Source organism: Limulus polyphemus, unplaced genomic scaffold, assembly GCF_000517525.1.
Source record: "Limulus polyphemus unplaced genomic scaffold, Limulus_polyphemus-2.1.2 Scaffold3001, whole genome shotgun sequence".
In the NCBI taxonomy this organism is placed as follows: domain Eukaryota; kingdom Metazoa; phylum Arthropoda; class Merostomata; order Xiphosura; family Limulidae; genus Limulus; species Limulus polyphemus.
The window spans coordinates 92,637-114,490 of NW_013668611.1; the positions used below are offsets into that span (position 1 = coordinate 92,637).

General features: G+C 35.0%; 1 protein-coding gene across 1 annotated transcript in view; it reads left to right on the forward strand.

Annotated features, from left to right (window-relative positions):
* LOC106468418 (fibrillin-2-like) overlaps nt 1-21,854 on the forward strand; it is a gene marked incomplete at its 5' end in the record, with an annotated part of 135,868 nt that overhangs the window by 91,993 nt on the left and 22,021 nt on the right. Inside the window, 7 exons of the mRNA XM_013928847.2 lie at nt 2,377-2,442; nt 3,691-3,816; nt 4,950-5,069; nt 13,791-13,913; nt 16,122-16,244; nt 16,656-16,781; nt 17,020-17,172. Coding sequence (XP_013784301.1) covers nt 2,377-2,442; nt 3,691-3,816; nt 4,950-5,069; nt 13,791-13,913; nt 16,122-16,244; nt 16,656-16,781; nt 17,020-17,172 — 837 coding nt within the window. The remainder of the gene's footprint in view (nt 1-2,376; nt 2,443-3,690; nt 3,817-4,949; nt 5,070-13,790; nt 13,914-16,121; nt 16,245-16,655; nt 16,782-17,019; nt 17,173-21,854) is intronic.

Below are 21,854 nucleotides of genomic sequence, written 5' to 3' on the forward strand. Positions count from 1 at the left end.
TTTCCATTTTTTTTGTCCCACTTTCTGACACCAATTTGTTACGTCTCTGATTGTTAATTGACTTTTCCGTAACTTCGTTCCGACGAAATTTTAACGACACAAGTCTTTACTTAATAAAACTGGTTTATTCTTTCCGAATATAACTTTACCGATACACTCAACTTCAACAATCGCGCTAAACGAACGTCAATAATACTTCTGACTGCAGTTCAATTACTCACTGTCTACACTTCCTCCCGCGTCACGTTGTCCCCTCTTATATATATATCCGCCTACCCTATATCTAGTAAGAACTTGAACATTCGCCAAAGTACATGATAGTTCTAGAAACGTTGCGTCATAGTAGTCATGTGACTCGCTGACGCAACAGTACAAAAAACACTAAAGGAACTTAGAAGATAAGAGACACGTAAATATTGAACTTACAAGTCCACTCATAAAACCAATAAGACAAAGAACACAAAAGTAAACCTACCCTGAAGAATATGAGAATGTAAAGGCACCCAGTTAACAACAACAAAATTTGATTCAGAACTAATTCCCAACTAGCTGTGACTAATACTAAAAAAAAAAGGGATCTTACAAACTAGTTAACATAAACAGTGAAAGGAAGTATCAATAAGGAGCCAATACACCCACAAAATTGGCCAAAGTTACAATTACTCAAACACTAATTATCGTGCAAAACTAAAAATTAAACAAAAACAAAATAATAAACAAACTCTAAATGCAAATTTAAATTGAAGTAATGTAGATGGTAAAAATATTATAAAAATAAAATTAGGAAATTAGGTCAATCCACACAAGCTCCATAAACTTGCTAAACATAGTTATACCTACTGGGAGTTAGGAATACCTGTTGAAAACTAACCACAGATCTCCTGGGAAAAAGAACAATACCTTACCCAGGAGATTACATACAGTAACAGGTGGAAGGTGCTATAGAAATAAATTTCCACTCAATAGGTATATCTTTCCTCAAAAAATTCTAACATCGAAGGAAAAATTGCCAGCTGAACATAAGACATGAACTCTCCGTGAACTAAAGCCTATACTTCTCCAGAAAATGTCGTTGACCCTGAGACTTTGGGACTCGTGTAAGAACCATTGGTGACGGTCATAGGAACTTTCTCATCTGCTATATTAAATCTCGAATTCATATGAAGAAAGTGGAATTCAGAAAACAGAAATATTTCTAAAACAAATGAATAGAAACAATGAAAATCAAATACAAGTCGAAACTTGAATTTGAAACTGATATAAATTTGTGATCAAGCACAATCAAAATTTTGTTGTCACATGGAGAGCTAGTTAAAACACATGTCTACACACTAGAATGCCAATTGAGAAAGGTTTTGAGTCACGGACAGTAATCTGACATTTGAACTTTGAAAACTTGCAGCCTTCCGTTTTCCATTGGACTTTTGTTATTATTTTTTAAAATTCACTCCATTCTTTGAGTAAAATAAAAGTTTTTCATACCAACACAGTTATTTTTCAATATTAATTTGTCAGAAGGTTTCTGTACTTTACAGAGAGAAAATGTTACTTTTAAACATCAGAAATTATTTGCTTTAGCACTTTACACTTCATTAAAAAAAAAAAAAATTATACTCTATAATGGTTTCCAAGGTGCTTGAGTTTTGGGTCTCATTTGAAAACTATTACAACTTTTGTATGTGATCCTGTGTGCTAACTTCTGAATCAGAAGTTTTTTATACATTACTCTGACTGCTTTGTCACCCTAAAAAGTTTTGAGTCATAGACAGTAATCTGACATTTTAATTTTGAAAACTTGTAACCTTTCATTTTCCATTGAACTTTTATTATTACTTTTTATAATTTTCTCCACTTGAAAATTTTGAATACAAGTAAGAATCCATGTAGGCTTATGTACATTTTAGTTTTTTTAGTAAATCAATAGCAATTTTTAATAAATTGTATCACTTCTAATATAAGTATGTCCAGCATGGTTACAGATGATTAAATAGTATCCTCAGTATTTTAAAGAATAATTGTTCTTAATTTTTGGTTTAAACAGTTACCTGAAATGCATTATCTGATAGTTAAAGCCTTGAAAGTTAAATTTGTGTTGATTAGATAAAGTAGTGTAAAAGTGCTTTTACAATGGTACCTGTTGGCATTTGGACATAATAGGCCACAATACTAGATTTTCATAAGAAATGTATACTATTTATGTGAAAATAAGTATTACTGATTGTGGTGGTGATCTTCATGGGAATAACTTAAAACTTTAACTGTTAGGTGTTGAAGTTTTCTTTATTCATTATCATGTCACACTTAAAAATCTCCACAGAGTATTCAATGATTCAGTTTTTCAATCATGTTTGTTGACATAAGACATTCTTATTGTAGAGAGTTTCCGACTTCTTTGTCCAGAAGGTTTTGGATACATAATATTTCACGATGGAGTTGTGGAAGGTATGTCATTACAACCATTTTAAAATAGTTCTGTACTTATTGCATAGTTTCTTTTGCCCAGGACCTATGAAGAAGTATGTTATTCATTAACAATCCTTCAATCTTAAGGCTAGCAAAGATGAAGCTTCTATTTACTGTTGTAATTAATTAGTAAGAAATAGTATTAAAAAGGGCTTCAGTAATATGTATTCAAAAAGCAATTATAGTTTCTTTAATGTATGTGGAGATAAAATATTAAAAATGGTGTAATTCTGAAATTGAATTCTGTTCAGAACACCAAAATTGTGTTGTTGTGGATAGTTACATTACTTTCATAAAGATTAATTCACATGTAAACTAGGTCAAATAACTCAGTAGGGATTTTATTCTAGTACAATTTATATGTTATGTTACTAATATTAACTGATTAATTTGAGTTTTACTACCATAATGGGAGCTGGAATGCCAACTTCAGGAGGTAAGGTTTTCTTACCCACTGCCACAATGATAGAACCTTATTTCTTTCTCTTTTATTGTTAATTTCTTTTCTTCTGGGAACAGTAACCTTCCCATAATTGTCTGCAAGCAGTGAAGTGTAATATAGATGTGGGCTTGAGCACCCACATCTTGCCTCTCTGATTTTATTTTATCATTATTATTTTTCTTTATTTTACTCTTCTGTTATTTATGTGTGAGGCCTTGCAAATGGAGGTTATGACTAATAGATAATGTTTCCCCACTGCTATATGGATCGTATTTCCATAATCACCTATAAATACCAGGACACGTCTTATATCTCACATTATATATTCTGTGCCCTTGCGACTTTATTTTAGTTATGCAGCATTATATTTCTATTAAGGCTTGTTTTGTATCACATATATACACACACACATAATAAGAGCATGTTCAATATACAAAATAGGAATATAAAATTAATGTTGAATTAATGTGAATGACAAATGAATAAAATTTAAAACATACTTTCATAAAAATGAGTTCATACTACATTAATATCTTCCAAACAGTTTCTATTGGAATCAGATAATGAATCTTTTTGAGTCATCAAGCAAGTACTTTTTAATTTTCTTTATATCATGTATTATTTGAAAAAATTCAAGAAAAGTTTTTATAATGTAAACAAGTCAGTAAATTTTTAATTCAGAAAATTGTCTTTAATTTAATAATTGATGAATAAGTAACAGTTATGCAGAAAAGCAAAGTAAAAAATTACGAATGGATAACAAATTTTAATTGTCTTTATATTAGACATCAATGAATGTATGATGGATACTACTCGATGTGAGAATGGCATATGTATCAACACAGATGGTTCATATCGCTGTGAATGTCAAGAAGGCTTCAAATTAGATGACACAAACAATAGATGTGTTGGTTAGTAAAAGCTGTAATTTGTTATATAATGATACTTCAGTGTAAACTTCAAATTGTAATGTTTCTGTTCATTTGTACAACATATATAATGTGTATTTTTTCTTTTTAAGATTTTTGTTTCTGGCTCCTTTGGTTTTATACTTTGTGTTAATGTACTTATCTAAAGTTTATGAAAAAATGTACTGAATAATAATGTGGAAATAAGAAGTTGATAATTATAAATTTTTTAATAGTTGTTGAAAAAGGATTAGATTTAACTGCTGTGTGTTAAAAGTCAGAGTGTGAAAAGTAAAGCTAATGCTATACCTTAAAAGAAAATTTGTTTTTAAAAATAGTAATATAAATTATGTTTTTGCTTGAATACTTTAAAATAGTATTAACTTAAAATGTATAGTGTATGTTAATCAAAATAATATATTCCATATCAGATTTAAATAATCACTAATTGTTTTAGCCGTGTATACCCCTAGTTCTTAATGATTACCATTGAAACACCTCACTAAGTGCGATATCTAGCTGATAATTACTGTGTTTGTTCTGGATAGTTTTTATATCTATGACAAGGTGAATTCTTTGAAAACTGAAGTAGAATAGCTAAACTTTAAATTATTACTCTGTATAAAACATTAAAGTAACAACTAGATGTATACATGAACATACTAGTTAATACTACCATATAGAATTATGTAAGTCATAATTTGTGTTGTTTTGTGCTATAAATATTTTTGTAATTATATGTTACAATTTTTGACTAATAGTCTTAATTTTTTCACAACTAAATTTTTTAAACTTCTTTACTAGAATCATTTCACATATTACAGTATCAGATAAACTATATGACTTCATGTATTTAGTTAACTTAGAGCTTTTTGTTAGCTTTGACTATTGTCAAACAATTAACTTTTCAATACTAGAAAATAATATTTTAGTTTTAATTTTTTGGGAAGGTCAGTAATGATTTTAGGATATGTATGTATGTGTATAAGAGATATATTGTACATGTATAAGTTGTTCTGTTGTGAAAAGATTTCCATAACAGAACAACTTATACATGAAAATCCAAATTCTGAATTTTTGATATAAATTTAATTATATTTTTAAACTTCAAAATTTTCTTTGCTGTGTATTTACAGACGTGGATGAATGTGCTGAGCCAGACATTTGTGGTAATGGGACCTGTAAAAACTTGATTGGTGGTTTTGAATGCTCATGTCGAGAAGGATTTGCTCCAGGACCAAGACAGACTTGTGAAGGTAAGTTAACAAATTTCTGAATTTTATTTAATATTAGTTTTTGTATAGGTTTTTTTAATTGTCTAACCATAACAAGAGAGGATTATTAAAATTCAAAATATAGTATAGAATAACAAATTATTACTTTCAAAAACTATTTTGTGGATCATTAATTTATTAGTTATTTTTACTATCTTGTATAAATTTTTAGTTCTTTCAAATTAATTTCACGTATTTAATGTATATTATATTTTTTTGTAGGTCATTGATAAGTTATTTTGTCAATCCTGGTTACTATTAATTTCTTGCTGGAAGGGGAATTATAATATACCCAATAAAAAAGCGTGTTTGATGTTAAGAGAAAAGCCAAAGTTTAAACACAGCTTCATTTGTATAAAATGTGGTGAATTATTAAAATAATCTCTTAAAAAATTAGTGGATCATATGTTTAATTGTAGCATCCTCTATTGAACGCCATAATTCCGCACTGATTTCTCAAAGCCCGTTCCCTTGGCTGAGGTTCTTATGTTAAGTAATACCCTAATCATAAAATAACGTTTTCCATACAGTACATTAACTCCTCTCACATAAATAGCTATTCTCGTTCAGTGCTTCCCTCTATATGCAAAAAAAAATTATGCATGCCACAAACCTTTTGTCTCCCCACCATTAGAATTGACTCATTCCAATGCGTCTCTAATGCAAATCATCATGCATCAACCCTCTACCATCAAGAACAGAACACACACTCATGACGCATATGACTACCTCTATTCAATTCTACTGAACTATCAGTTCTCATGATCAGACATTTTTTCTTTTGGTGCTCTTCTTGTGAATCGTTTCCATGATTTTAATAGTTTAATTACCGAAGTGGGATTTCTTCATTACTTTTTTTCTTTACATTGAAGAAACCTTTTAATTTAACTTAATTTCCCAGTCTTATTTTTTTTTACACTCGCATATTTTATATCAAACACTTTTGTCTGATTTATGTATTTCTACAATGAATTCTGAGGTTCATGTTCCCACTTCAGGTGTTATATCTGTAGCACTATTTTCACAGGCTGCAGGTGGGGGAGACCCGTCCTTGGATTTCTCTGCTATTATCCAGTGTGAGATTGATCATTATATGAGTCATCCTCCTTCTCCTGAACAAGCCAAACCTGTTTGTACCAATGAAAGTTTGATAGCTATTTACACCACCAGATTTTGCCGTGTCTTTCCCTACCCATCCTGCAGAATCAGCTTGGCCTAATATGGCATTTTTCGACATGATTTCTTAGGTATATAACGTTTTATCAATTCCCCATTTTTCTATGATTCCATATTACCTCCATGTTGGCTCGTTTGTAATCTTCGGCTCTCACTTTACACGTGGTTTCCCCATTGATGGGATCTTCTGGGTCATGATGTGCCCTTGTCCTAGGTTCGTTTACTGCCTCTCTCTTTTGGAGATTTACGTATGGCTCTTCTTTCTTTGGAAATATGTTTTTGGTCATGTATCCGAGATTTTGGAATCAAGTGTGTAACCTGTTGCATCAACACTCTACCCTTTTTTGTTTGGTTGCACATTTGTCACAGTAGGAGCCATGACAAGCCCTATTCCTTTCCCATTCTGGTCCTTATCTACCCTTCCCTCTTCCTCCTTCCAGAGATTTCTCATCTCATAATTTTATTCAACATCGTTGGGTATATTGCCAACTGTACCAGAGACTAACCAGTGGGTTCTGGCCCAGTGGGAGCTTGATCTTTCACTACAGACCCATGGGCTCTTTGGGTTTTATCAGAGGGACTTGTCCTACTATTTTTTCCCCACCTCATTTGTCTCGGGTACCCTTTTCCTTCCCAATGATATGGGATCCTTGCTCCAGCCAAAATCTGTCCAAGGCAGTACAAGATTTCTGTCTCAACAGACCATTTGCACCTGTTCATCATCTTTCTCCAGACTATTTGTTGTCCTCATGACAAACTGTAGGCTGGCGACCTATACTAAGTTTGTCCCACCTTAATCTAATTTTTGATGTATCTCATTTTACCTTTGAGTCGTTTCCCACCCATAGGTTGGCTTTTTCTCAAGGTTTATAGATGACCAAGAGGAATGTGCACAAATACTTATTTGCATATCCCAGTATCTCGTTACTCACGACCCTCTCTTCTAGTTGTTCTCCATGGGGTGACTTATCTGTTTTGCGCACTGCCCTTCAAACTTGCTTTTTGCTCTGTATGTTTTGTTGGGCAGTCAGAGCATTCATTCATCACTTACACATGCTCTCGTGTTTCACTTTCCTCTTTCTTTGGATGAGTGGCTATTGTTAACTTGTTCTGAACAGGAGTCTGCCTGTTACCCTTATCAGCTTTTCCTGGAGATAGATATAGTGGTCTGGTTAATCGAGTTGGAGAAGCCCTTACTGCAACCTATCCATTTGGGTGTTTTTCTTTTTCAACACACATCAGTTGGGCCCACCCTTCTCCTCTTCAACTTTGTTTGATGGGTTTCCAGTTCAACGACAGCTTGCGAGGTTCTATCAATTTTGGGGATGTGATCTTTCATGGGAGTCTTTATTCCCTTAGGTCCGGCTCATTTGTGGGCTCTTCATGACTAGTGGAATCTTGCAAGAGATCCTTTATTGGCTCTTATTACCCTTCCTCTTATCCTTGTCGACAATCAGTATTGGTGCTTAGACATGCCTCACATGTCAGCAGGTATCCCACTTCCCCCTCCTCATCTGGATTTATGCATTTAATGGATGCATCCCTTCAAGAGTGGAAGGAGGGGCATGAGTTGATCAACTGGTAGATTCGGGGTTTTGTTCTGTAGCTAAGAGGTCTTATTATATCAATATACTGGAGCTTCTCACTGTAAGTTGTGATTTGGTTCATCTGGCCAGAAATCGTCTGGTAATAATCCATTCCAACTTTTCATCAGTGGTTGCTTATCTCAATCACCAGGGTGACGTCCATTCTCAATCCCTCTGTATTCCTTCTGGATCTTCTTTTTGGGGCCACATGCTCAATATTCATATCATTGCATGTCATGTTCCGGGTGCTTTCTCTCTTGTCACAGATCAGATTCCTGTCCAGACAAAACCTATCTGATGGAGTGGTCTCTCATTCTCTGTGTTTTCCAGTGGCTTTGACTTCAGTGGGGTACTCTTCACATTGATGATTTTGCCACATCCCTTAACCACAAATTGTCTCTGTTTTGGTCTCCAGTCCCTCATCATATTGCTCTAGCTGTCGTTGCTTTCAACCAGGATTGGACCAATAAATGTCTATCCTCCCACTCTCCTTCTTCTCCAGGTGATTTTGATCATCCTTGACACTCTGTGTTTAGTCCTTATGACTGCTCCTTCTTGACTGTCTCAGCTGTTGTTTCTGAACTTTTTCCAGCTCCAACTTCCTCCTCCATTACCTCTTCTTCTGACTCCATTCATTCTTTGCCACTCTCAGCCACTGGTGTTTCATCTCGATCTTCCTGCCCTCTGTCTTCACGCCTGGTTTTCCTCTTGTCATTGGCGAGGAGATCCGGCTTCTCCCTTCTCCAGACAGTTAACTTAGTTTCTGTCTTGTTTCATTAGCCCTTTCTCCAAATAAGTTTCTCAATGCAAATGAAGTGTTTTCCATCTTTGGTTTCTGGGTCCAGGGTTTTCCCCTGATCAACCCACTGTTCTTCATCATGAAAATTTCTCACTTGACTTTTTGGTCTGGGGTCTTCTGTCTCCTCGATCTCAGATTTTCGGGCTGCTCTGACCCACACCTTTCATTGTTCCCAATCCTGCAGGTATTTTCCTCCCCAACACTTCACCTGTTGATGTGTTCCTTCTGCATTTATCATCGCCACATCGACCTGTTCTTCCAGGTGGTGATATTAATGTGGTCCTGCACTGCCTCACTTTGCCTACATTTGAACTACTCTCCCAGTGCTCCTTGTTTCAGCTTCTCATATGTCTTCCATCCTTCTCCTATTCACCTGTGTATATCAGTGGTCTGTTTATTTGCCATTGATGTTTCACATATTCTTTATCCCTCTACATATCTTCTCCATTCTCTGGATTGTGTTTTCTCTTGAACTCTTCAGTGGCTCGTGAGGATAACTCTTTCATTTATCCTCTTTCCCTTCCTTCTGTTTCACATCTTTATCCTTGGCCTGACTGGATAGCCTTCTATGTCTTGTATGTGTTCTTCTCTCTTATATTACCCACACAGCTTCCTTCTGTGGTGTCCATTCCAGCCTTTTTCTTCCTTGGCAGCCTTCCTCTGTTCGTGATCTTTCTCCTTCCACCTTCACCAGTTAGGTTCAGCTTTTAACTTTATTACCTTATTCCTCTTTATTGTCTTCTTCCAGTACTCTGTTCTGGGTGTTTTATCATCCAATTCAACACCTTACCTTTTCATTGGCATTTCATCTTTGTCATCCCTTACAGATACTTTTTCAATTGGGTATGTGGACTACCCATGATATATTTGTCTCACTATTTTCATCAGATCGCAGTTTCTTCCTCTTCAGGTTATTATCTTCCACCTGTAGCCATTCTTCAGAATTCAGTGAGTCTTTGACTGGGTAAGTTATTTTTTCCATTTCAGGGGCCCTTTGCCCTTTTATTATTGCTCATTGTTTGGATCCTGCTCTGTAGCGATCAAATCTACATTGTAAGGGCATGTTGGCTTACGTATTATATTTCCATGGCCAAACAATGTGCACTGCAGAGATGGGGTGTTCCACAAGATTGCTTGTAGGTTTATCCTTGAAAGGGGATTTTAACGAAAAATTGGCCCATCCCAGGCTGTACTCACCCACAGACTACATGGGTAAAGCAGAAGTGGATAGCTGCCCATCCCTACCATGCCTTGTATTGAATAAATTGGTATGATCTGCTTTTAAAAATAAGGTTTTATTCTCACCCATTGCACTGTCTCGGGTATTGTTGTTCCTCTGGACTCTCCCCTGTGTTTTTTCCCCCTTTTCTTCAAGTGGAGTTTGAGAGTGCTTACCACTTTCCAGTTTCGAGCTGCTGGGGTGATGGACCATGGAGGCATTCTCCTGAATGGGTTAATGAAATACAAATTCAAACAAAATATTGAAATGATTATACAACCATTCAGCTGAGAGTAGGGAGATGGTGTTCTGCTGGTGTAGATGACGTGATAAACTCCATTATGATACATATATAAATGGGAGTGAGCCATCAAAACTGCAGTTCTCCCCTTTGATTGGGATCCCTCATCCTATCCCCATGTGGATGTCGATTTCCAATGGCTGGGTTTTGGATTTAGAGTTTAACCAATCAACATAAGTCCTCATGTGTATTACAGATGTCTGTATTCCTTCTTCATTTATACTCTTGTTACTCCAACTGTGTTGTGGGTCAGGATGGAGGTACTTGTAGATTATTATGGTTCTTCCCCTTCTGCCATACTTCGAAGCATATAATTACGAGAATGTTACTATGCTTGGGGCAGTTCCAGTGAATTTAACTTTTAAGGGAGATGGTTTATATTACACAGACATCTTTTAAACACCAGATGTTGGGTTCCCGGATCAATCTATCAATTTCTTATATGAACGTGTGCCCCATTCATTGGGAATTCTTGATTTTCTCCCATAAACTATAGGTATGATCCTATTTCCTACACCCACCAGATGGCTGGGTTTTGGATTGTAGTTGATTTGCCACTGGTATGATCCTTTTCCTTACCCCTACATGGATGTCAGAGTCCTGGGTTTTGGATTATAGTCAACTTGCCAGCGGCATGATCATATTTCCTACCCCCCACAAGGATTTCAGTTTTGAATTGTAGCTGACTTGCCACCAGTATAATTCTCTTTACTCCCCCACGTGGATGTTGGTTCCCAGTGGCCTGGATTTTGGATTGTAGTCAACTTGCCGGTGGTATGATCCTCATCTTACCCTTACATGGATGTTGGTTCCCAGCAGCTTGGATTTTGGATGTAGTTGACTTGCCATGTATGGTCCGTTGTACCCTAGCCACCCTACTCCTAAGACACATCCTTTTAATTCTACCCACTTTTATCATTTCTGAAATAGAGTTGCATAAATATTATATGGTTTGGATCACTATCTGACCTTAGTTCACTCCCACTTGGATGTTCTCCTCCATTTTCCACCCATATGTGTGCCATCCTTCTACAATGGGTGAAGAGTATACCTGGCTCAGTAGTTGTGCAATCCCCCACATCAGATCTTAGAATCTGACTATATCCCCTTAGGGGGTGTCCTTCAAAAACATACAAAGGATTCTTTCTTTCCCTTGCACTGGTCCCTCCACCTATTCAATGTGGAATTCTAGCTATTTATGTGAGAGGAGGTAATGTACCGTATCAGAAGTTATAATTTTCCTACATGAATAATGTATTTCCCCTAACTTTGCACCCTTCATCCCCACTGAAAACCAGTACTTCCATCTTCTGCCAAAACTCGAAGTGATAGTTCAGTAGAATTGAATAGAGGTAGTCACATGCGTCATGAGTGTGTGTTCTTGATGGTGGAGGGTTGATGCATGATGATTTGCATTAGAGATGCATTGGAATGAGTCAATTCTAATGATTGGGAGATAAAAGGCTTGTAGCATGCATAAAAAAGTTTGCATATAGAGGGCAGCACTGAACGAGAATAGCTATTTATGTAAGAGGTGGTAAGTACCTATTAGAAATACATTTTCTGTAAAGGAAAATAATAACTTTCAAGAGATATAGGACAACCTTTTATCATGAATTAATTTAACTCTCCAGTTAACTAGAGGAATAAACAATTCAGTCCACTATAAAAATGAATGCAGATAAACATTATTTTTCAATGTTAAAACAGTATTTTAAAGTATGATTAAAGGCATTGCAATAAAACCATTATTCAAAACACTGGCATATACACTTAATTCAATGTGAAACTGTATAAAAAAAGACATCATTTCTTTAGATTAATGGTGAAGTATATATGCCTAAACCTTTATTTTGATACACGGTTGTGTTTTCCCTTGAAGAATATTGACATTCTTACCCAGTGTGTTTTTTCGATGTCTTTTCTTTGAACTGTTTTTTTGGTTTTCACTTTAGGACAACCTTTTATCATGAATTAATTTAACTCTCCAGTTAACTAGAGGAATAAACAATTCAGTCCACTAGAACAATGAATGCAGATAAACATTATTTTTCAATGTTAAAACAGTATTTTAAAGTATGATTAAAGGCATTGCAATAAAACCATTATTCAAAACACTGGCATATACACTTAATTCAATGTGAAACTGTATAAAAAAAGCATCATTTCTTTAGATTAATGGTGAAGTATATATGCCTAAACCTTTATTTTGATACACGGTTGTGTTTTCCCTTGAAGAATATTGACATTCTTACCCAGTGTGTTTTTTCGATGTCTTTTCTTTGAACTGTTTTTTGGTTTTCACTTTGTTAGGCTGCTGAACTGAAGAAGCACACTTTAATTTGATCATTTTTAAAATTGAAATGTGCTACAGGTAAAACATGTGGGTTAATATAGAATTTTAGCAGAGTGTTCCAGTTGTCCAAAATTTGGTGATGTTGTATCAGTATTTCTCCTTGACAACCAAGTAAATGCAATGGCAAATTTCAGCCAATGATTATGATTTTTGTGAGCCAGCAATACCAAGAGTGGGGCGTTCACACGTACCCGATTCGATTTTATCACTCATTATAGTATCTACCAACCTACCCTCAAACCTAGTTGTATGCCCAAAGTAGTACATTGTTCATTATGTATATGTCTGTCTGGAAGAATTTTATAAAGACAAACTTGCTTCTCACAGGAGAAAGTGCCATTGTTTTGTGCAAATTCTGTGTCAATTGGTACCGCAATGGCTGAGGTATCGTTACAACAGACGGGCAGCTTTTTGTCTTTATATAGTATATGATTTTCTATAAATATTTCTTGTTGTTGGTTCCAAAATAGATCATCTTAACCTTTAAAGCTCTAATTTAAAGCTGCTGCCAACAATACTCATGGAAAGTATCTCTAATGTCATTTTAGTAAATAAAATAATAAAGATAAGGACAAAAAAAACATAAACCATTTTACAAAATAAATTTCAATATTCATTATCAAAGTACATAATAGTGAAGTAAAAGAGTAATTTAGTTGTTTTGATGAATTCATGAGAAAAGTATGTGCCATAAGTGAAGTTATATAAATAAGTTTTATTTTTGGTTGTGGTGTAATGTTATTTTCATGCCCTCACTGCAAAGCTTTACAGAGTGGGCATATTAATTTATCCCTGTATGTTTGCCCATCCATCTATCCTGATCTTGTGGAAAAGGTATCTTAAGATTGGATGAATGTATGTTGACCAAACTTAAAATAACAGGTAATAGGTACAAAGATATAGAGACAATTACATTTTGAGGGTCATGTCAATAGTCACTCGTAAACAGAAAATCTGCCTCAGTCTGGTGGAAAAAATTGGGGGAAAAACATACATTATAACATAGGAGCATAGGAGTTTCATAAACACAACTTGCACTTGTTAATACATGTTCTAAACCAATTTAATGCATTTGAAACACTATTAAGTGGGAAAAAATTAATGTTAAATTTTCCATAAAAATACAACAATTTAGAATACACATCATGTAAAATAAATGTACTCACGCTAGGTAATATTTTGTTTATGATTGTATATGTATAGTAAATAATAGTTTTTACTTAGTGTTTAATACAAACATTAGAACATAAATTGTCTTTTTTTCAGATATCAATGAGTGTTTAGAAGCTGGTGCTATGTGTGCCTTCCGCTGCCAGAATACTCCAGGTTCGTTCAAATGTGTGTGTCCATATGGTTATGCACTTGCTCCAGATGGTAGACATTGTCAAGGTGAGTAGAAGTGATTGGTGGTCATTTTTATTTTCTTAGCAAATAGTGGGAAAAGGACTGTTTTCATTTGATAATACAGAATGCAAACTTTAAAAATCTGAGAAAAAGGGATTAAGGTTAAGGTCCAAAGTTAAAATATTTGTGCTAGCTGTCCCTAATTTAGCAGCGTAAGACTACAGGGAAGGCAGCTAGTCATCACCACCCACCACCAACTCTTGGGCTACTCTTTTACCAACGAATAGTGGGATTGACCATCACATTATAATGCCCCCACAGCTGAAAGGGCAAGCATGTTTAGTGGGACAGGGAATCGAACCCACGACCCTCAAATTGCGAATTGAGCACCCTAACCACCTGACCATGCCGGACCCAATTTTTTTTAGGACATTAATAGAACTTATTTTGTTCATATTCTGCATTAATAGATTAGTTTATGCATTTGATACTTTTAGAGATTACCATTACATTTGCACAATTTCCTAATACTCTCTACAGTAAACAATGTGAGTTGGAGTTGCTTACATCAGCTGATGAATATTGTCTAGTAATGTTGCCCAGAGGGCACTCTTTAAAAAAGTTACTTGTGAACATTATATTTACACTATGCCAGAGATGGTGTTAAAACCAAGACTGAGATCAATCTTTAGTAAACCATGATCCTATCAGACTTGCATTGCATAGGCAATATTTTACTTGCTAGACTAATTGTCTGCAAATACCAAATTAAAGCCTTTCGTGCTGGTGTTCAAACATAGCTTTTTGCTGCTATAAATGTATCTGTCAGTTGGCATACATACCTATACGTTGCCAAATAAAAATAATAGGGTATTTATTTCAATATAAACAATAATTTCAAGAACTGTAAAATTTTTGTTAACTTTGTTATAGTTTCACTCTGTCCACTTAGGAATACACACCAGAAAGATATGTAGAACAGTTATTTTGGTAAAGCTAAGTTGTATGACATTGATATTCTGTTGACATTCAGTGAACATTTAACAACAATTAAACCTATTTTCAATGAGGTTGAACTAACAAAATTTAATGTAAATGCAACTGAAAAGGAATTATATTTTTAAGTGACATTCGGTTTATACTTAGCAAGAATTAAATATAATTCTTGATAAGGATGTCCAATTGATATATTTCTATTTGGATAATTTAGTCAATAACAAAAGGTAATTTCAACACTAAGAGATGACTAAAGATCAATGCACAGCAAATATTTACCAATGCCAGGATTCTTATTGAAATGGATTTAATTCTTGTTAAATGTTCATTATTAATAATGATTAATTAAATGTGATGCACATATCTATTAGCATGACAAGTAAATATCTATTTAAGCCATGCAATTTAAAGCATTACCATTATTTTTATTAGTTTTTGCATTTGTTTGCACATTTTCAAGAATGATAGCCTTCTTTGCAAGTGGTTGTTGCATTTTAAAAACACTAAAGATGAGAGAAGTCTTGGTGATATTTTTGCTCAATGTGGTCTCATGAACAACCCCCCTCTCCCCTGGCTGAAGACCCTTTCTACTACCACTCATGTTGAAGGGTTGGAGAAAATCGTTTTGTAGAATGGATGAAGTTTAGAAGAGATGGCTTTTTTTTTAAACTTCTCCAAGAATTTGGTTGTTCTAATAGTAATGGAAACATTTGCAAAAGTGATAAAAAAAAGAGAGAGAGTAGATTGTTATAGATTGAGGACTTGGTCCTTAAGATTATTGCTGATGCTTTACATATGATACAGAAAGAACTGAATGAGTGCTTTTCAGTCTATCATACAACAGTGCTGTTAGGTGCCCTTTCAATTGATTCTGGATTAGGAAGACTATTTGCTTCTTTGAAAATAGCATCAATGATATTATTCCTTAAGGCAGATTTTACTTCTTCCAATCATAGATGATCATCTTCCTACCAATCAAAACCATAGTTCAGATCCAGAACACTAACCATGAGATAAATGTATTGTCTGAGACTGTATGTTTTCACAAATAAAATCATTGTGTGAAGTTATTTGCAACTTGAGGTAGAGATGATGTCAAGACCAAAACTGAAATCTGAGCAGTCGAGACCAAGACCTCATAATTTGATCTCAAGGCTAGTTTCAAGTTCCAATTTCTTTACTATGCTAATAAAAATTATGGTTGGGACCATTTTCTTTAATTTTTTCTTTTGTTTTGTTTTTTCATGTTTTATTTAGATCTGGATGAATGTGATACTCCTGCAAATACTTGTCGCTATCAGTGTAAAAACCTTGTTGGATCATTCATGTGTATTTGTCCTGATGGCTATGAGCAAGTTGGTGTTGGAGATAACTGTCGTGGTATGTATTGAAAGAAAATTATAATGCTCCATGTAGACTGTGTGTCTAGAAATTGCCAGTTATTTTTGTTACTGTAAATTGTAATAGTGTTTCATTATTACTAAATGGATATTGGTTATTTTTCATAAAACTGTGTTTATAAGTTTTAATTGTTGGTAGATGTGTTGTTATAATTAGATTAGTAGATATTTATATTTTATAAGTAGGGTGTCTAAATACTCAGTTAAACTTTTGTTAGTTTCCCATTGAATTGTTCTTAAAAATGACTTTTATCTTACCAGTTAGGTAATATATATTATGAAAATGTGTTACCTCACCTGTAAAGTAAAATATATTAACAATTATTTTTTGGATCTTTAAAATACTAGTATCTTCTTCAAAATTAATAATTGCATATCCTTAATAAAATAGATATTGATGAGTGTGCAATCACAAGGGACCTGTGCAAAAATGGACGATGTGTAAACACCCGAGGTAGTTTCCGATGTGAATGTTTTGATGGATTTGAAACCAGTGCAGATGAACAATACTGCATAGGTATGAAACTGTAAATCAAAAAAAAAAGTTAAACCATTTTATAATTTTTTTTTATTTATATTGTTCTATATGAACTATAATTTTTTTTATAATGTATCAGTTCATTTGTAATTAAAATGAAATAAAGTCAGTGTTTAAAATATAGAAATTTGATTTTCTAATTATTTCATTTGCCTGTTGCTTCACTGAATACAAATGTTTTTGTATGTTAATAGAACTAAGCCTTGTTCTTCTGCAGATGTTAGAGTGGGATTCTGCTTCGTGCATGCTCCAGGAGGACTGTGCTCTGGTAATACAGAAAACATGCGACAAATTACAAAGGCAGATTGCTGCTGTGGAATGGGAGCAGCTTGGGGTCCACAATGTGATGTTTGTCCACATCGTGGAACTAGTAAGTAGAAGTTCACAATTTGATCTTAACATATGATGAAACTAATACATGAAATACCATTTTTGTAGCAATGTATTCATCATACACCTAGTTATTAAGTGCTAATATTATGCCTTTTATCGTCACTTGTGACCAGCATCTACTTAATGGACTAGTAAACAAAGAGAACAGTATAACTAATTCCCCATCATTTACCTCATAATCATAGCTTCCAGCTTAATGAAGTAGCTAATAGATGCTATTTAACTTTTGTCTATGACATGGACTTTGTAAAGGTTTACATTGTGGCTTGTTTACCTGACACAAAACTAGTTAATAAAAACTTGCATTGTAACAAGGATTCACCAGTTAAGAAATTGTAATGTGTCTTTATTCATTACCCTTTCCAGCTAAGTGGCAGTATATTGTCTCTTCTATATTTGCTCTTGTTATGTCTTCACAGAGAGGCATATTGTTTTTCAAGTGTTTCTTCTTCTTCATCCAAACACTTTTCAAACAATTGCCTTTCCTTCATTTCTTGAAGGATTGATTTGAAACTTTGTATGGTTATACCTTGTTCTAATATGCCCAGACACTTTTTCATTCTTTTCTTATTTAGATGTTTTTAAGGATGTTATGGGGTCAAAGATAAAACAACCCAAAAATGTATATTTTGATCTCCTGTGCAATCTTACCTCCTCTAACCCAAAGCTATCTCAATCCTGGTCTGCCCTCTAAGCATTGCTAAAAAATTTTCACAAACAGTGCATCAGTCTTTTATACCCCCTCAGTTTTGTGCCATTTCAGAACATGCTGATCATGTGACTAACCTCCACCAATCATAATGTGCCATCTATAATAGCAGAGCTAGCTCCCTCTACTATTCTAGAACAATCCCCACTTTCTTGATTGGCATTAGAATGTCTTGAGATGTATAATAATGCTTGGAGACGACTTGAATGGGTAATGAAGAAAAACTTTAATATAAGTTTTTCTTCATTACCCATTCAAGCCGTCTCCAAGCATTATTAGTCTCAAAGTGGGTTCCTCGTCATCGAATTTGACTTCAGATGTGTTTAATTCATTCTACGTGTGACTACTGCAATTAAGTTGTGATTTCTTATTAGTATTTCTCAGTTTCAACCTTCCAGTTTCGACTTTAGTGTTTGCTTTAGATTATTTAGTTTTGTTTTCAAGAGTTGATTGTTTCTTGAATTCTACTTTGTAATATGAGTTCGAGTTTTAATGTGGCAGAGGATGACATTGCCATAAATCTAGACAATGGCAATGGCACTAGTCCCCAGCATAGTAGGATAATGATATCTGCTGAGGAAGTTCAAGCTTTAATTCGCAGGCAGTTAGAGGCTTATGTTCGGCTGTTGATGGCTTCTCCCTTTCCTCTTGAACATGCTTCTGAAGAATAATTTTATCCGGATGAAGTCAAGAGAGTTCACCAGTCTCCCTTTTCCTAAACCTTATTGATTTGGTATGTCAATTTTTACATGTTTCACCTTTAGCTCTTGATTCCTTGCCTTCATTGTTAGGTGAAGAGCCTCATTCAGATTATTATGTTTTTCTCCCTCACCCAACATAAGGGTTTATACTCAACGGATTTGCTGAACAATTGTTGTTGGGGTGGATATACCTCATCCCTTTCAATTGATAGACCAGTATTCATTAGCTTACCAGCTGGCTTCGGATCCATTTTTGGATTCCCAGCATTTAGATCCTCTCCTCCCCCTGTGGGGTTCAAATTGGGGGCTTTAATTCATTTTAATCAGTCCCAATTTTCAAGGATTTGTCTTGCCCTGACCTCCCTTTTACATACCATTTTCTCTCTACAATTGTTGTCTCAAGCCTTTTACCAGTCACTTGATCACTATTCTGATAGACTCAGGACCCTCCTGTGGTATACTGTGGCTCGTTTATCGGTATCAGGGCCATATTTCAACACCTCTTAGTGGTCAGTCAAGGAGACTATTCTCCATACCAACATCTTAGAACTTTTGACAGTTCATCGGGCTCTATATCATCTCCTCTAGCTCCTGCAGGGGTGAGTGGTTATGGTTCATTCCAACAGTTCTACTGTCATCAGCTATATCACCAAGCAAGGGGGAACCACGTCCAGATCTCTGTGTTTTCAGACTCTGAAACTCACGTATTGGGCCCACTAACACAACATGATGGTCCTGACTTGTCATGTTTCTGAAATTATGAATCTTATAGCCAGTTGTTTATCTCATCCAAACCAGGTTCTCCCCATGGACTGGTCCCTTCATCCATAAGTTTTCTAAACTTAGAACACCCCATATAGATGTGTTTGCCACTCGCTGCAATGCCGAACTTTCTTCCTTTTGGTCTTCACTTCCACTCCCCTCAGCTCTGTGGGTGGATGCATTTGGTCAAAATTGAAGGGGTCTTCCCCTATATGCCTACCCTCCGATCAGACTACTCTTCAGACCACTTCTTGTTATGTTCTGCTAGTTGCTACATCTTGGCCTGCTCAGACGTGGTTCCCTCTGCTCTTACCTCTGTCCTTGTCACTCCTCAGACAACGTGTAGCATCTTTCCTTGCCTATTCCAATTGACCTTCCACCTTGTCTGTGTACCAGAGGTAGTGGTCTACCTTAAGACCTTAGTCCATTTGCCATGGCTTTTGCTCTCCCCTCCTTTGGTACCTCATCTTTTTCAATTTTTTGACTGGTTGTTTGAACAAGGTTGGGCTATGTCAACTGTTTCTAATTATAGGGCTGCCCTGTCCCAATTCTCCCGTTTCCAGAAAGCTTTCTTCTTACCTGTTATTTCCCTCCTTTTCTGTTCCTTTCATCTTATCCATCCTCCACATATACCTTTATTTAGCCAAACTGGATCTCAATTTTGTCCTTCATGCCCTGTTCAGTTCTCTATTTGAATCCATTGCTATGAGTTTCTTGTACCATCTTTCCCGTAAGCCCTCCTTCTTACTTGAGGTCATTGTCATTCCAATATTTATACCATTGATGTTTCCCACTTCTTTTACCATTCCTCATATGTTATCCTCTATCTTGATTCTCTGTCTTCACTGGCCTTTGGAGGAGACCCTTCAGATTGGGATGTGGACAACTCCCAACACATTTGTTGCACATTATCTGCATGACCTGGCTGTGTCTTCCTCGGGTAGGTATTGTCTTCCTTCTAAACACATCTGTTCACCTTTGACTGGGATAAGTCAACATGCTATTTTTTCATCTAATGTAGTTGAAATACATCATATTTCAGGATCCCACTTTGTGATGGGTGTTGCCTGGTCAGGTATGCTTAATATTATATTAGCATTAAATATGTATACTTCTATAATGGCACCATACTAAAGCTCACTATCACTATGTTCGATACTACGGCTTGCTACATATGTGGATGAAGTATGACATATATGTTGACAGTAGGCTGGTTATGAAAACCCTCACAATCACACTCATGCCTGTAATTTTTTTTTCATAATCCCACATATCTAAGACAGTTCATCTGGATGTTTTTTGACCAGGAGAACTGCACTTGTTGACCACAATATCTCATACAATGTGTCTCCACTGGATGTTTTGCCCAGATGGACTGCACTTGGCATTCTCCGATGTAACCCAAAGCACTTCCCTTGGCACATACTTATAGGGGCCCATTGTTGCTTACACACTAGACTTTCCATCAATACCATGCTGTTTTAAGTCATAGTTATACAACACTTCTCCACTGATTTAGTACTGTACATCTTATTCATAAATGCATTGGCCACATTGGAATTGCATGGTGGAGACATGTTGCATTTGCCCATGAATGTTGGCCTCTTTAATTAAACTAATAACTCATATATCAATGTATCTGAAAAACATATATTTCAAACATAAAACATAATAACCATTGAGCATTATTAATGTGAATTTCAATTTTTGGTAATTTTATAACTTTTAATGTGACGTAATTGTATACAGTTAATGCTGTTACATAATACATCCATAATCATTGACCCCTAAAATCCAGGTTTTTCACATGCTGATAAGCAGTAACTCAAACAAAAGTCTATTGATGTTTCACTAGCCAATTTTATTGAAGAAAACTTGTATATTGTTAAAACTCATATAATATATATCTTACTGTATCTTATTCATGAAAATATATCATTTTGTATAGATTTCTGCTAATTTCTAAGCTCATGCCACATTGTTGTCCACTTTATGACTAAGAGTTTCAAATTACTAGCAGAAGCTTTTGTAAAGCAAAAAAAAAAAAACTGTCAAAGTAATTACTTCAATAAAATAAACAAGTAAAGGAACCAATAAAACTAATCTGTTACCTAGTGATTTGTAAAACGATATAATTACTTCTTTTGACTTGTAATCAATACATCTTATAATTATATTAGCTTTACTACTAGCAACAGAACACTGTCTAAATGGATTGAGTGACTTATCTACTACTATGCCAAAATATTTTTCTTCAACTATGCTATTGAGTGGGTTCCCATCTATATTACTTAGATCCAAGTCCTGATAAACCAAATGCATTACCTTTAATTTTCTGTGTTGCAAATTATATGTCCAACTAACCAATCTGTTTGTGCAAACTCAGTTAATTTTTATCCTCTACCAAAAATAAACTTTGTAACTACTGCTTTCAAGAAGAATAACTACTTGTGTTTGAATATTATGAAAAATACAACAACTGTCTCA